The sequence below is a fragment of the Capra hircus genome, chromosome 18, assembly GCF_001704415.2.
Source record: "Capra hircus breed San Clemente chromosome 18, ASM170441v1, whole genome shotgun sequence".
Classification (NCBI taxonomy): domain Eukaryota; kingdom Metazoa; phylum Chordata; class Mammalia; order Artiodactyla; family Bovidae; genus Capra; species Capra hircus.
The window spans coordinates 30,814,148-30,830,842 of record NC_030825.1 but is presented as its reverse complement, the minus strand read 5'-3'; the positions used below and the strand labels follow the sequence as shown (position 1 = coordinate 30,830,842).

The following is a 16,695-nucleotide window of genomic DNA, read 5'->3' as shown; positions in this document are numbered from 1 at the left end:
TTATTTGGAAAATTTCATTAGCAATGGAAATCACATCACCAGTGTCTGGCTTATTTTCTGTAATTTTATAGATGCTTCAAATCAAGGTTAGTGAGTTCCTGGAAGTCCCCTGAGGGAGGTCGCCGAGTTGGTTTAGTACCTCTGGATTAGAGATTACTTAAAGAGGAAGAGTGACAAGTATTATTTGATGCTAACAGGCAAACTCACCACGCAGAGGACTCTGAAGTCAGTCAGTGGTTAGTGATTATCTAGACCCTCCAAGGTGGCGCTAGCAGTAAGGAACCCACCTGCCAATGCAGGAGATGTAAAAGATGAGAGTTTGATCCCTGGGTCAGGAAGATGCCCAGAAGAAGGGCATGCCAGCCCGCTGCAGTAGTCTTGCCTGGAGAATCCCATGAACGAAGGAGTCTGGCAGGCTGTGGACCATGGGGTGGCAAAGAGTCAGACACAACTTAGTGACTTAGCATACATGCAGATCCTCCAAAATGTAGAAGAAAAAAGTTGATGTAACAGGAAATATAGAAAGAAATATCAGGTCTGTGACCATCTCAACCATGCTGAAGCTCATAGAATATAAATAACTTAATAAGATCACAAAAGTTTATGTGTTTTCATCTTTTAGCAGGAAGTGCAATAGTTACCTAGTTGAATGGTTAAGAAAAATAAAGATAAGGTGATGGTGATAATAATTTTAATGCCTATAGGGGTAAATATCTACTCTGCCAGTCATTACACTAAGCACCCTATATGCACATAGACTTTGCACCTGTGTAGGGTGTGGCACAAAGGAGGCTCAACAAGATATGGAGTAGTAGTATTTTCACACTGATTGATCTTCACAATCACCCAGCAATAATGTAGAATGTGATAACTACAGCAGTGAAAGTGAAAGTCCTTCAGTCATGTCCGACTCTTTGTGACCCCATGGACTATACAGTCCATGGAATTCTCCATGTGCGAATACTGGAGTGTGTAGCATTTCCCTTCTCCAGGGGATGTTCCCAACCCAGGGCCTGAACCCAGGTCTCATGCATTGCAGATGGATTCTTTACCAGCTGAGCCCCAAGGAAAACCCAATTATAGCAGTAGTAGTAGTAATCAGCGAATTACTATTTTATTGATGGTTAAATATTTTAGATGTATTATCTTCCTTAACAATCATTTTATAAACCCAAAAACCAATGGGTAAATACTATCTCTAGGTAATGGAGGGAAAAACAGGGGCTCGATGACGTTAAAAAGTTACCCAGATTATTTATAACACCTGGAATTGAAAGGATCAGAAAAAAAAACCCAGTTTCCCATATCTAATCCTGGGCTCTTAAAGCACTATGTCCATGTCAGCAGGCTGTAATTAATATGACATGCTGTATCTGCTTGACATCTGGGGTCAGAGAATTCCTCTGAGGCATTAGAGAAATGGGGGCCACTGAAGCATTGTGGGGTAGTATCAATGCAGTTAAAATTTGTTTTGAGTACCTGTTTTTTTCTGTGAACAATGCTGGGTGCTATTTCATATAACCTCAGGTGATGTTACTATGTCTGTTATTTGGATGAGGAGACTGAGGTTCCACAAGTTGAAAATAGCTCCTTAACTTTAGACTCGGGTTTCAATCTTGGCTCCATTTCTCAATAGGCAACTACAGAGCCTGTGCTTTATCTACTCAACAACCCCACCATTCTTGTCTGCTTAAGTCCTGAATTGCTAAGAAAAAGCATCTGATTCTTTTAGTGACTCTCACTTTTCTCTTTTAAACCACCCATACTTATTATACATATAATTAGTTATTGGAATTATGGCTTAAGAAAAGAATAGTGCCATCATGTTCTTCACAGAAATAATTTCACTTGATTGAGGAGTCCCTGAAAGTGTTTTCATTTAGGGGAAAAGAAGTTTCACCTTAATTCTGAATAGGAATAATTGCAAGGATTTCAGTGTAACTCAGAATTGGCATTTTAAGTAGCATCAGTTATTGGCTAGCCAGTGTGTTGGTGTTATAAATGGTGGTCTGTGAGAATTATTTAATAGGGGAATCCGGGAGCTACAGAAGCGACAGCCCATACACTAATCTCAGTATGCACACTGTATATAAAAATATGGAGACGGGGTATCATTGTTAATTCACTTACAACTCTCATATGTTATTCCATATGGATATGGAGGGAGCCATGGCTGTGATCCACATAGTGGCGAAGTTTTAAAGATGTAGTTATTTAGTACAAGAATATGCTGCATTATAAGAGGAAACACACATATAAAGAAGCAATTTGTACACATTGAGATACTGAAATGATTTTCAATGGTCTGATTTAAGGCTTTCTAGCCCGCTGTTCTAGAACAGTTTCCAAACACAAATGAGAAGGGTTGTGTACTATAGAGGTTAATGTATAAAATCTATATGGAAGAAGCTATGTCTGTCAAACAGACTCATGTTAAGATGCTATGATTGCATAAGAAGAGACTGTTGGATAAGTAGCTGACTAGCACTGTATGGAGACTTTTAATTATTTTTTTCAAGGGAGAGTGTATTATTAATAATTCATAATTAAGACTCTAGAGGCCAAAATTTGGATCCTGGCTTAGCCACAGTCTGTGACCTTGCCCATGACCTTTCTAGTTGCTGGACCACATTCAAATCCCTATTATTTATCTGTTACTGTATCTTATAATTCTGGCAAATGAACTAAGTTTTCCTATGGATTACTGTAGGAAAATTTAGCTACCATAGCTGTCCATTTCCCAGGAGAAGTAAATAACAATGCAACTTCAAAAATAGAAAAACCAAAGCATTGTTGATGAGGCATATAGATCAAAAGAATTTTTTCATGAATTCATCCTTAACTAATTCAATTCTCGAAGTATTCCTAATATACACAGCTCATCAGCATCACATTTTTGAATAATCATGGGATTATCTGAAATATTAGAACAGTGCAGTGCAAATTTGAACTGAGACATTTAATAAATAACTAACAATGTCAATTATGAAATGGGTACAGATATAAAGAAATTATGAGAACTCCTGGCTTATTTAATTTGCAAAATACATCCACTTCGCTTGTGTTCAGGAAGTACTATGCCCTTCCTCTGGCAAACCAGCGCCACATTAAGAAGTGACTCTGGGCAAGGTTCAGAATAGCCCTCAAGTCTCCCTTGAACCCTGAAGGCAGCAAGACTTGGGTTTTAATCTTATATTCTCCCCGACTTAGTGGCTCTGTAACCTTATAACTGTTTTTCAACATCTCTGATCACCGACCCATGACAATTATTAATATTTGTAAAGTTGTAATATTTGTCAAAATGAATTTGGGTGCAAATCTTGCAGAGATGTCTTTGCAAAAAATATAATTTGCGTTTGTTACATGAAGGTTACTATTGAGGCATTATCATTTTGAAGTTGGTGAGAGATGTTTTAGTACCACTGCTGAATTTAATCTATGTTTCTTAACTTTTTAAAATAACAGGTTTACTTTATTATTACCATTGAATTAATATCTAAATTTTACTTATATACATATGCATGTATATGTGTATATTTATAAAATGTAAATATATATATGCATATGCATACCTCTGAGTGTATATATGTATATATACCCACATATACATGCATGTGAATACATTTATTGAAAATATATATTTACATATGTCTCTATGTGTCTGTATCTATAGATCTATGTCTATTGCATTAAGTAAAGCATTTGACATTTTACCTCTATAATAACATCAACCTAAACTCTCATTTGGCAATTAATACCATTTTACACATGAGATTGATGACCTGAAGGAAATTTCAGTGACCTGCCCCTAATCACATGGCTGGTAATCCTCCTAGTGAAATAAATTCTCATCTATATAAGCCCAGAGCCTATTGTCTAACAGACAATACTTTGTATTACAGAGTGCTGGGAAGTTTTGGGGTAAACCTCCAATTCCTTCACAAAACACAAGAAGTTACCTTCATTTATATTCTTTGCCAAATTGTTATAAGCACTTATATAAGTACAAGAATAATCATGGCATACTTTATTTTTTAAATAAAATTTGAAACTTGTTAGAAGTGTTTTGTGTTGCTACAGAATTTTTTGCAATACCTGCTTAATATTTTACGCATTTGATCTCAACCATCTTACCCACTAAATTACTCTTTCCCATTGTTACATATTTAAATCACTTGCCTATTTATAAATACTATACATAAAAGTGAACATCTTAATCTAAAAACTTGAAGAGTTAGAAGAAAGGAAATATATAATTTCCTTGGAATACATTTTTAATTTAAAAAAATACCAGGTCAAAATATCTAAGCAAGTTTTTAATTCCTGATACATTAAACCCATTAACTTTCTATTATATTTTGCAGAAGCACCAAAAATATGTGAGAAATCATTTCTCCAAATCCAGACCATTCTGTCTACATATCTATCGATCTGCCTATCCGCCTATCACCTATCTAATTCATAAGTTATTGGTCACAAGGAGAGTGAGTAAATGCAGGTTTTTCTGAGTTGTATAGAGGATAAACACTTTTCTAATGTCTTACTTTCTCTTTTGTATATCTGTGTAGCTTTGGCATTACTGAAGTTATTGTACTAAAGCTACTGTTCTATGACAGGGTGGGCATCTATTGAAGGGTCTCTGGTTGTATAGCCTTCACCCCTCATAACTGGCAGCATGTGGTACAAATTCCATAGGTAGCAGAAAATATGGGTACAGTGTATGACCCCCCCGAAAAAATAATTGATCCCTGATGAATTTGTCCCACTTAACCTCATAATTGAAAGACATTTTTTCACAGCTCATAAGATGATAATTGCACGTTATATTGGCAAGAGTTTGGGGGAATAACAAAGCTAGTGGTTTCATAACTAGGATAATGTGTTCAACAAGTCTTATTCAAATGGGAGTTTAGCACAGCATTTTATATCAACTGCAATCTTTGAGCAGCACAATCTGGGAGACCCGCAAAGAGTGAATTACAGTAATCAGCCTTCAAAATGACAAAGGAGTTAATCAGCATCTCCGTGCCTTTCTCATGAAGCCTCTCAATCTGGTGATATCACAGAAATTATAAAAGGAAATTTTCGTGACGGGTACAAAATGCTTCTCAAATGATAACACCAAAGACAATGGAAAGGAAAAAAAAAAAAAGACTCAAGTTTTAAATTTTTGAGATGACTGAATTCTAATCAGAAGTACTCCCTGAATGATGAGACCATAAGGAACAGCTGTTTAGTACTTGGGAAGAACTTAGGCCAGGCAAGGATTTAAATTCTTCAACTTCTGCGCTAGGGAAATCTCCGTTTGATTGAATAGAGTTAAGATCAAAACTACGTCTTTTAAATACGAAAGAATCAAGCACATCAGTCTATTCACAGTAGGGTCGTGAATGCCAGCTTTAGAACAAGATGATTCCCTCTTTTCCATGTTAATCCTCCTGCTGGCGTTCACCTCCAATCTTGTATCTTCCCGACCCCACTCCCAGGGCCAGGTTCAAAATCTCTGTTGAATTCAATTCACAGAGAATGGACTATTCTCATTAATTGAATTTTCTGATGAGATTAGATTTTCAAAATGGAGTTCCAGGGAAGCACTTGCAGAACGTGTTAGCATTCCTGTTTCTGAGTCAACTCTACAGTTAATGTGATCAAGGGTCCAGCGGGCCAGGGTATCAAAGGCAGATCATTCTACTCCAAATGTCAGAGCCTCCCATTTTCAAGGGGAAGAAAACGTATTCCAGGAAGTTCTGTAATTTTTCCCAAGGGTGAACGAGTCAAGGCATCTAAGTCTAAACCCTAGAGCTATGCCTCAGCTGGAAATTTACAAAAGGCAAAGACAGAAGTTTTAACCTTTTGTATAACTCCAAGTCATATGCTGAAATTACCATGCTTAGAACAACTAAATCAATTTTCTTTTTTGTGAGGTTACTTACCAAATGCTTACATTAAGGAGTTTTACTAACAATGTGAAGCAGAAAGCATACCACTGAAGAAAACATACACTTGCCAAAATTAAAAAAAAAAGTTAATTAATTGAAAACTCTAATTTGTTGCCAATATGGTGTAATGGAAGTTTAAGCATAGTATTTAAGCTTGTGAACACATCCCTGGGCCTTGAACATGTGGGAGTGGAAGTACATGGGGAGACAATGGACACTACTTTTGCTTGATCACTACTTTAAAAAAGAGGAACACAATTTATGTCTTGGGTGAAGGGAAGGAATTTAACATGACTACCATTCAAAGGTATTTAAATTTTGGCAAAAAGGGATCTCTTCTCTGCCTTCTTAAAAATCGCAGTTGAAAATGGATAAAAAATGCCATTTAATTAATTGAGGATTATAGTCCAGCAGCAGCCACAGGACTGGAAAATGTCAGGTTTTATTCCAATCCCAAAGAAGAGCAATGGCAAAGAATGTTCATACTAGCTCACAGTTGCACTCCTCTCACATGATAGCAAAGTAATGCTCAAAATTCTCCAAGCCAGGCTTCAACAGTACATGAACTGTGAATTTCCAGATGTTCAAGCTGGATTTAGAAAAGACAGAGGAACCAGAGATCAAATTGCCAACATGCGTTGGATCATAGAAAAAGCAAGAGAATTCCTGAAGACATCTACTTCTCTGCTTTATTGATTATGCCAAAACTTTTGACTGTGTAGGTCACAACAAACTGTGGAAAATTCTGAAAGAGATGGGAATACCAGACCACTTTACCTGTCTCCTGAGAAATCTATATGCTGGTCAAGAAGCAACAGGTAGAACTAGACATGGAACAGACTGGTTCCAAATTGGGAAAGGAGTACATCACAACTGTATATTATCATGCTGCTTATTTAACTTATATGCCCAGGACATCATGTGAAATGCCATGCTGGATGAAGCACAAGCTAGAATCAAGATTGCCAAGAGAAATATCAATAACCTCAGATACGCAGATGACACCACCCTTATGGCAGAAAATGAACTACTAAAGCACCTCTTGATGAAAGTGAAAGAGAAGAGTGAAAAAGCTGGCTTAAAACTCAACATTTAGAAAACTAAGATCATGGCATCTGGTCCCATCGCTTTATGGCAAATAGTTGGGGAAACAAAGGAAACAGTGAGAAACTTTATTTTCTTGGGCTTCAAAATCACTGCAGATAGTGACTGCAGCCTTGAAATTAAAAGATGTTTGCTCCTTGGAAGAAAAGCTATGGGCAAACTAGACAGCATATTGAAAAGTAGAGACATTACAAAGGTCCATCTAATCAAACCTATGGTTTTGCCAGTAGTCATATATGAATGTGAGAGTTGGACTATAAAGAAAGCTGAGTGCCAAAGAGTTGATGCTTTTGAACTGTGGTGTTGGAGAAGACTCTTGAGAGACTTTGGACTGCAAGGAGATCAAACCAGTCCTTCCTAAAGGAACTCAGTCCTGAATATTCATTGGATGGACTGAGGCTAAAGTTGAAACTCCAATACTTTGGCTGCCTGATGCAAAGAACTGACTTATTGGAAAGTACCCTGATGTTGGGAAAGATTGAAGACAGGAGGAGAAGGGGATCACAGAGGATGAGATGGTTGGATGGCATCTCTGACTCGATAGACATGAGTTTGAGCAAACTCCAGGAGTTGGTGATGGACAGGGAGGCCTGGTGTGCCGCAGTCCATGGTGTTGCAAATAGTCGAACATGACTGAGCAACTGAACTGAACTGTAGTCACTTTTAGTCTTCACATTTCCAAATTTCTGACTTCGCAAATGGGAGAGGAAAAGTCACTTATGACTATATTTTTTTGTTCTGTGTTTGGCGATTTCCACAAAATATTTATTTACCTTATTTGTTTATTTATTTGGTTGTGCTGAGTCTTAGTTGTGGCATGTGGGATCTTTAGTTGCAGCATGCAAACTCTTAACTGAGGCATGAGGAATCTGGTTCCCTGACCAGAGATTGAACATGGGCCTCCCTGCAATGGGAGCAGTGAGTCTTAGCAACAGGACCACCAGGGAAGACCCTGGTGATATTTAATACCAAGCAGTTTTTAAAGTATAGAAGTCCTCTCTCTTGTCTGCAAAAAAAATAGCTTAAAGCTACAAATACTTGGGAGAATATATGCACCAAAGCAAATAGTTCAGGGGAGAAGTAGTAGAAGGAACAAATGTTTATGACAGTTTGTAAGCTTCTATTGTAGAAGGCATTTTTTCTTTTAACATCTTGCTATACCTATGCACCTGGAATGATCAGCCTTTTAAATAAGGATAGAAAAAATTAAGTAACATGTGTAGATATATGCCCCAGCACAAGGAGAAAAATAGAAGGACCAAAGACACTTGTGGTTTTTCTTATCCTTGTGTCTTTCTGGCCACAAAGTAGCAGGAGAAATGTTCCAGAAATTCTGTCTTGGATTTTCTAATGAGTTGCTGCTAGTCGTAAGGTTGAGACTGGAGGCAGTAGGTGCAGGCAAAACAAAGCCTGTTCATTACACTGTTTGTACTGAAGCCAATTAAGTGTGTGGCAGGCCCTAAGGACACTAGAGACACTCCCTGCTTACCTTAACACATCAAGAAATCTGCTCCCAGTGTCATACAAGAAAAGAAGGTGTGCGCCAACACAGTATCCTAACGCATATCTATGGAATTTAGAAAGATGGTAACGATAACCCTGTATGCGAGGCAGCAAAAGAGACACAGATGTGTAGAACAGTCTTTTGGACGCTGTGGGACAGGGAGAGGGTGGGATGACTTGGGAGAATGGCATTGAAACATGTATAATATCATATATGAAACGAATCACCAGTCTAGGTTCGATGCATGATACTGGATGTTTGGGGCTGGTGCACTGGGATGACCCAGAGGGATGGTACAGGGAGGGAGGAGGGAGGGGGCTTCAGGATGGGGAACACAGTTACACCTGTGGTGGATTCATGTTGGTGTATGGCAAAAACAATACAATATTGTAAAGTAATTAGCCTCCAATAAAATAAATAAATTTAAATTAAAAAAAAAAAAAAAGAGAGAGAAGAAGGTATGTAAACTCCCAGGTGTGCAGCCTCCGAGATGGGTCATCCTGAGCAACTCACTTCACTGAATAGCTGTTCTCATGTTACAGATAAGGAAACAAACACTTGTCTTGCTGTCTCAAGGAGCAGTCCTTTGGATGGCAATTTATAATTACATTGACCTACTTTTGACCTGTAGGTGTCTGTAAGAATGACATGGTGGAAACATGTTTGGCTCTTGGCTAAAGAATAGTATCTTGACTGTATTTTTTTAGGGCCTAGAACATACAAGTCGGGTGATTCAGGAGCGTTGTGTGAGGAAAGTACTGAGAAAAGTGTGGTCTGATTGAGAGCTATCAAGGAGGAGGGAGGCCCCCAAGGCCAGCAGCAGAAGGGCTAATTCCATTCCTAGATCTGAAGGGCTGAGGGAAGGAAGCTGCTCGTGGACACTAGAGTTTTGCTCTAACAACTCCCCAAGGCAATCACTGCAGAGGCCCAAGCATGTGATTGAGGTGCTGGGTGATCTAGAACCTCACCCTTCTCCAGTCTCCATGTCTCCCTGGGTAATGTGTGTTGGTGGAGTCCAACACGAAGCCAGCAAGTAAGTGCATCCATCCCATAGTGGTCCCTCTCCCATGCCCAGAACAGGTGAACAGTGCTGGAGAGCAGATCTGGAAGAGCAGCTGGGGAAGCTTCAGCGTGCTAACCACTATCCAGGAAAGCTTTAAATAGATGTGGTTTGGCGTGTATATGTTAACCCCGATCTCCCAGTTCCCCCCTTCTTCCTCCCTGCCCTGTCCATTCGTTTGTTCTCTACATCTGTGTCTCTATTTCCAGTTCACATTAAGATCATCTATACCTTTTTTTCCTAGATTCCATATGTATGGGTTAATATATGGCGTTTTTCTCTCTCTGACTTGCTTCACTCTGTTTGCCAGTCTCTAGGTCCAGACATGACTAACTAGTGAGGACCTGATGTGTAGCACTGGGAACTCTACTCAGTGCTCTGTGATGACTTAACGGGAAGGAAATCCAAAAGAGAGGAGATGTATGTATATGTGTAGCTGATTCACTTTGAAGTACAGCAGAAACTAACACAACATTGTGAAACAATTATACTCCAATAAAAACCGAGTAAAAGAATACATTCCGATTAGGAAGCCAAAGGGTGAAGGGAAACTACTGTTTGACCAGAACTTGTATGATTTCTCTCTTATAGTCTTAGAATCCCCTTAATGGATAGCTGATTGTTATTTCCATTTAGCAGGACAGGTAATCCCAGGAGTTTACTAATTTGTTCACGGTCACAAAGCTAGTAGGTGTGAGGGTAATGTGAGAAACCAAACTTGCTTCACTTCAATAGGAGAGAGCACTTATAAGGGATGTCCAACTTGTCAATAGATGCGCATCATAGATGGTATGAAGCTGTCTACTCTGATGGTGGAGGACATCAACATTTCATTAATAAGTGGAAACCCAGGGAACCCTTCTTCTCCCATTAAAGCAAGGCTTTATGATGCTTCACTCACATTCTGATACAACTCAAAGACACTGACCTGGGTATGCTAATATCAACCGAGCATCAAAACTATTTTAATTCCAGGTGTCTGAGAGGCATCACAGTTTTTTTAAAAAAAATTATTCTCTAATGATTTATATTTTAAAATGATGAGAATAATACACACCGATCTTCTCAGTCTCTGAGCGAGTTGTAAAAATTCTTCTGCTGGAGTAACCCGAGAGGATTAATGTGTAGACCTCAATCCATCAACTTCTTTGAAAAAAGTTGCTGTCTTCCTTGAGGAAGTATATCCCTTTTCTCTGATTAGTGGAAACTATACATCGCATTCCAAAGTCCAGTGGTTGGCTTTAATTCATGATGACCTTAAACTGTGATGGTACCTAAACTTTACAAGCTACAAGTTACTCCTGTAACTATCATGGGAGGAAAACCATTTTTTAATCCTTCTTACTGGAATTGGTCCCAGACTCAGGATATTCGGAGTCATGAAAATATGCATCCATAGCAGATTAGCCACACTGGCATCTTTTCATGCTACTGATAAGGTTTCCTTATTGTTGTTCTTACTGTCTTTTGCCAAGATGTTTATTTTCTCCTCAGGAATGCCTCACAGTGATCCAAATTGGAATGGTTGCTGTATTTCTAATTTATCTCCTTTCAATTTTTGTTAATAAACATAAACATATGAGCTATTGAATTACTAATATACTAAGACTGTGAAGAAGGCTGAGCGCCGAAGAATTGATGCTTTTGAACTGTGGTGTCGGACAAGACTCTTGAGAGTCCCTTGGACTGCAAGGAGATCCAACCAGTCCATTCTGAAGGAGATCAGCCCTGGGATTTCTTTGGAAGGAATGATGCTTGAGCTGAAACTCCAGTCCTTTGGCCACCTCATGCGAAGAGTTGACTCATTGGAAAAGACTGATGCTGGGAGGGATTGGGGGCAGGAGGAGAAGGGGACGACAGAGGATGAGATGGCTGGATGGCATCACGGACTCGATGGACGTGAGTCTGAGTGAACTCCGGGAGTTGGTGATGGACAGGGAGGCCTGGCGTGCTGCGATTCATGGGGTCGCAAACAGTCGAACACGACTGAGCGACTGAGCTGAACTGAAGACATGGTCAAGTCCTGAAATGAATTTTCATATTGAAAGATATTATTATGTTACTATCCTTATTTCCAAATAGGCAGGGCTGTCCAGTTGAGTGCTCCCTAAGTGGGAGCCTCTGATATAAAGGTGGTTTCAAGGTCAAATAAAGTGCAGAAGAACTCACATCTTTTCCCAGAGCCTGCTCATTGCCTGAATGGATTAGATTTCCCTGGACACTCTTGTTTCTCACCTGCTACTTGAATGATTCAGGGACTTGAACTTCTTGCAAACCTCTTACAGATAGATGATTTAATTAAGACCATATGAGTCCAGAAAAAAAGAATTACAACTTCAGACACCCTTACCTTGAATTGAACATGTATGATATCCCTGAGGTTAGAAGTGAGAGGCAAATTGTCTTTAATTCAGAGATTTTTTTTCACTTGGTCCTGAGAGGTAACTCATTTACTCAACAGGAATATTCTGAGCTAGTCACAAACTTTTTTTTTATCATGAGCCTTTAGCAGTATGGCAGCAGGGGATCTTATGACCGAGTTAAGTAAAAGTGAAAATAGCACAGAAAAATAGCAATATCCATTAATATGGGAATGCCTGCATTACTCATTGTACATTAATTAATGAAGAATTATACAGCTGTGAGAAATAATGAGTTGAGCGTCTAACCATTGACAAGATCTCAAAAATATCCACTGTGTGAAAAAAGAAAGCCTCAGAACAATGACTACACTGTGGTTACATTTGTGGTTAAATGTTCATATGTACATTTGCACATTTGCGTGCATATATATGTGAAAATGTACATATCAAAATGCTAGCAATATTTATCTATGAAAAGAGGTATGAGGGTAGGGAGAAAGCAAAATAAAGATTTTTCAAAATAACTTCAGGAGCACCTACACCGATCTTTGAATCTTTAACAAGAATATTAAATGACTAGTGAAATATACTGAGAAGCAGAAAGATAAAACTCTGAAAATATATCAGAAAAAAAAACACTTCACATTTTAGAACTGACACTACATTATTTACATGATTTTGTGTTTACCCCCTTTTCTCTTTTCTCTATCTTCCTGTTTCTATAAAACATTTATTACTTTTACAATAGTCATGATGTAACTAAACAATTAAAATATGAATGTAGCTGAACAATGCTTGGACTTAGACACTTGCCCTATATTAGTTCTGATTGGCATTTTATTCATCTGAGTTGATTCTCATAATGCATTTATTTCTTTCATCTCTCTGATGTATTTGTGAGCCTTAGAATAATTTATCTTTGACCTCGGAGCCTTCCAGCTATTTGTGTATTTACTTCTCTTGTAGGGGAATTGGAGTCTGTGATAAATTGAAGGATTCTTTCACTTCCAGGGTTTTCCTGGGTAGATGAAGCTATGTTGTGATTTATACTTTAATTTGGTAGGCAAGAGCATGCCATTCAACTTACTTTCTAATGTACATTTTTATAAGTTCTTTTTTTATACATTATAAAATGTATTTTTGCAAGTAATCCACTAATGTCTATGACTACAGTCTTTCTCAGTGTTGGCATCAGAGATGCGCACCAGCTAAATGTCAAAAGAAAACAGAGAAGCATCTGAGTGGGGATCTGATGCATATGCATGTGTTTCTGTATGTGTGCATGTGTGTGTGTGTGTTTGTGTGATTCACACATTCATTGTTGAATGAGCTATCTGAAAGTCATTCTCCCCTTTTCTTCCCCTCAGCAATCATAAAAACTGCCCTTCCCAATATGGACAGGGAAGCCAAGGAGGAGTACCTGGTCGTTATCCAAGCCAAAGACATGGGGGGACACTCAGGGGGCCTGTCTGGCACCACAACGCTTACAGTGACCCTCACTGACGTGAACGACAATCCTCCAAAATTTGCCCAGAGTAAGTGAATTTCCTGTGTTGCATGAGCATCCCTGTATGATGTTTTCATTTGAATCTATATTCTAATTTTCAGTGATCTGAAAAACTGATAGCAATCACTGAGTGTCTCTGACATGCAAGGTAGAATAAATCCATGTATATAGGAAGCTACCCATGCTATCGTTTGAAGCCTAGATGTATCCTTGCTCTACAGGTTTCAAAACATATATAAGAACGTTTTTGAATATTAAACATAAAGTAAATATCACAGCTGAGTATTAGAACCAGCAAGCCTGGATGCAAAGATTTGTGCTTATTTCTCTAGTCCAGGGTATGTCCTGTGAAGAAAACTGGAGAGAATGATTGAAACGCACCTCAGGTATTGCTCTATCAATAGTCCCACTTGTTCTATAAAAGAAACTAAATCTCTAGAGCCTGAGGTGGAGAAGGCAGATATACAGTACCCTTGCTGCAAAATATATACTCCTCCTTCCAGTGGCTGGCGGGACATCAGTGATCACCGGCCCTCCCAGTCCCTGTGAAAGCTGTGCTCGGCCTCCTAAACCTCTCAGCAGCAAGTGAGGCAGCCACCGTCAGTGAATCAGGAGGACGATCCTTATTTGCCAACTTTCCTGCACTCTCATAGAAACCTTTCCTTCTGTGCATTTTGGCAAGGGATCATCTATTAGAGAGATGATTTAGGAAGGGCTTTCTGACATGGAGAATCTTAAATTGAGAGAAATGAGTGATGAGTAGGAATTAGCTGGAACAAGGTGAAACCATGAAAGGGAGGATGGACATTGCAACTGGAGGAAATGGATACCCAAAAGTCCTGTGAAGAAGGGTGTACGGCCCTGAATGAGAATTGAAAAAATTCCACTACAGCTGGAGCACAGTCTGGAGAGCTAGGTTAGGCAGGGAGTCAGTCATCCCTGGATCTGTAAGCCATTTTAAGTACCATGATCTTTATCCTAGTATCGCTGCTGCTGCTAAGTCACTTCAGTCGTGTCCGACTCTGTGCGACCCCATAGATGGCAGCCCACCTGGCTCCCCCGTCCCTGGGATTCTCCAGGCAAGAACACTGGAGTGGGTTGCCATTTCCTTCTCCAATGCATGAAAGTAAAAAGTGAAAGTGAAGTCGCTCAGTCGTGTCTGACTCTCTGAGACCTCATGGACTGCAGCCTTCCAGGCTCTTCCTAATATGTCTAGGAAGTCATTAAAATATTTTAAGTTGTAGGTTGAATAATAGGATTTAATTTTAAGGAAATCAGAGAAAATGGAGTCTGGCCTTCTTCCAGGGTCTTTTCCACACTGCAGCCAGGTAAAGGATACTAGAAATCATTCACATAAAAGGTGATGAAAGCCCTGGCAAGCAGGGTCGATCGTGTGGGAATGGAGAGAAGTGATAGATGTTTGAGGGCTAATGGTAACAACAATCTAAGGGTAGACTGCACTCTCAGTCGAGGATGCAAGTTACCCTCTTCCTGACGTGAGAGATCAGCTGCCTGCTGGTACTCTTTGCTGGGATAGGAAATACTTTAGGAAAACCATGGCTTTTGAAGAGAGAGAGAGAAAAAAGCCAGAGGAGGGAGGAGAGTGAAAGAGGGAGAGACAGAGATGGGGCTTGGAAATGACACATTTGAGGTGCTTTGTAAAAATTCTCTGCAAAAATGCCAAGGTAGAAAGAACAAGAAATACTGCATTTCATTAAGCATTTGAGAATTTCCACATCTGGCCATTCATAAATCAGACAACAATGCAACCCTTTTAAGCCGAAATGACGGAAATTAAAAACGCTGTCTCTTGCATCTTTCCCCCAATTATTTTATTCTCTTTTCAGTTGCCATTATAGTTAATACACTAGCATGCAACTCCTCTTTCTCAGAAAATTATTGTTTCAGTTGCACAGTAGCCTGTGAGTTTCAAAAGTGTTTCCTGTCTTAGAAGTAATAGTGATTAACTATGATCACACTGAAAGGGAGGATGCGAGTAGGAAGAATAACAGTGGATAATGAAACGTGTCACTCAAAGCTTCCTGTTGCAGGGCTGGCAGTGAGGTGAGGCCCCTTGCTGTCTTATTTACCTAATAAGCACATCTCAAGGAATCATCACAAGACCTTACCTGAAATATAAAGTTGGAAGGAAATGGAATCATTACTGATTATGGGGGAAGTGGGAGACTTGTGCTTGACACGATGGTTTTTGGTACCTACCTTGGGAAAAAAACTGTTTTGTTCCCTAGTCCCATAATATTATGATTTTAAGAGGCATTTTGATTTCATCATTAGATAAAAGTGTGCTACTGCCATTAGAAAATTTTTCCCTCATAAGAAGTTATCCTTTTATACTGGGTACAATGAGGCCTTAGTTTATCCAAGGGACTCAATGATTGAGTTCAGACTAGACTCAGGTAATGTTCTCTAGATTTAATTTTTCCTTTCGGGTTTATGGTCCATTGAATGTTTATTTCCCCTTGTTCTCGTTACATGGGGACTACAGCTTCCTGTTTGTCTAGATTTGGATTCCCCAGAAACAGACACTGAGACAAGAATTTGATTGTAAGTGGTTTATCTTGGAGATGATCCCAAGAAAGGCCAGTTCGGAAGTGAGAATGTGAGGGAGAGGAGGCCAGAAAGCCCATGCTGTGTATTCTCAAGCCAGCTACCACTGGAGAAACTGGAGCTTTATCCCCTTGGGGATACCCTGGCCCCCTGTAAATAAGCAAAAGGAAAGAGCAAGCTTAAGATTATCCTGCCAGAGAGGTGACGGCGCCAGGGATTTTATTTAGTAAGTTGTGTGAGTCTTTGAGGGGTATTAATTTTCTGAGAGTTCTAGCCTGACAGGCAATGGGCAAAATGGGTTCTGAAGACCAAAGGAAACCCTCAGAAGTTGGCTGTTGGCTGGAGGACATGAGTGACTGAAGTGGTAACGGCCAGAGTTTAGGGCTTGGGGTACCAGCAGCTTCCCCTACGCCAATGAAAGCGGGTGGCACCGGTGTAACAGCCAAAGTCATCTGAATAAAAAAGGGACTGATATCACTGATTAGACACATTGTCCTGCCTCCCCCTGGGAGAAGGGATACACACTGTAATTTTATTTTTGCCTAGAGAGTTTTGAAGGTAGGATTTTTGGTCTTCAGAGCAAGGAGGACTCTAGTAACAAGAGGAGTGTTTCATGTGTCTGAACAGCTTGCTGCAGGGCATAGCAGAAG

General features: G+C 39.4%; 1 protein-coding gene across 1 annotated transcript in view; it reads left to right on the top strand.

Moving 5' to 3' along the window:
• The window catches only part of CDH8 (cadherin 8), a 397,394-nt gene that overhangs the window by 224,972 nt on the left and 155,727 nt on the right, over positions 1 to 16,695 (top strand). The window contains exon 5 of the mRNA XM_005692098.3: positions 13,338 to 13,505. Coding sequence (XP_005692155.1) covers positions 13,338 to 13,505 — 168 coding nt within the window. The remainder of the gene's footprint in view (positions 1 to 13,337; positions 13,506 to 16,695) is intronic.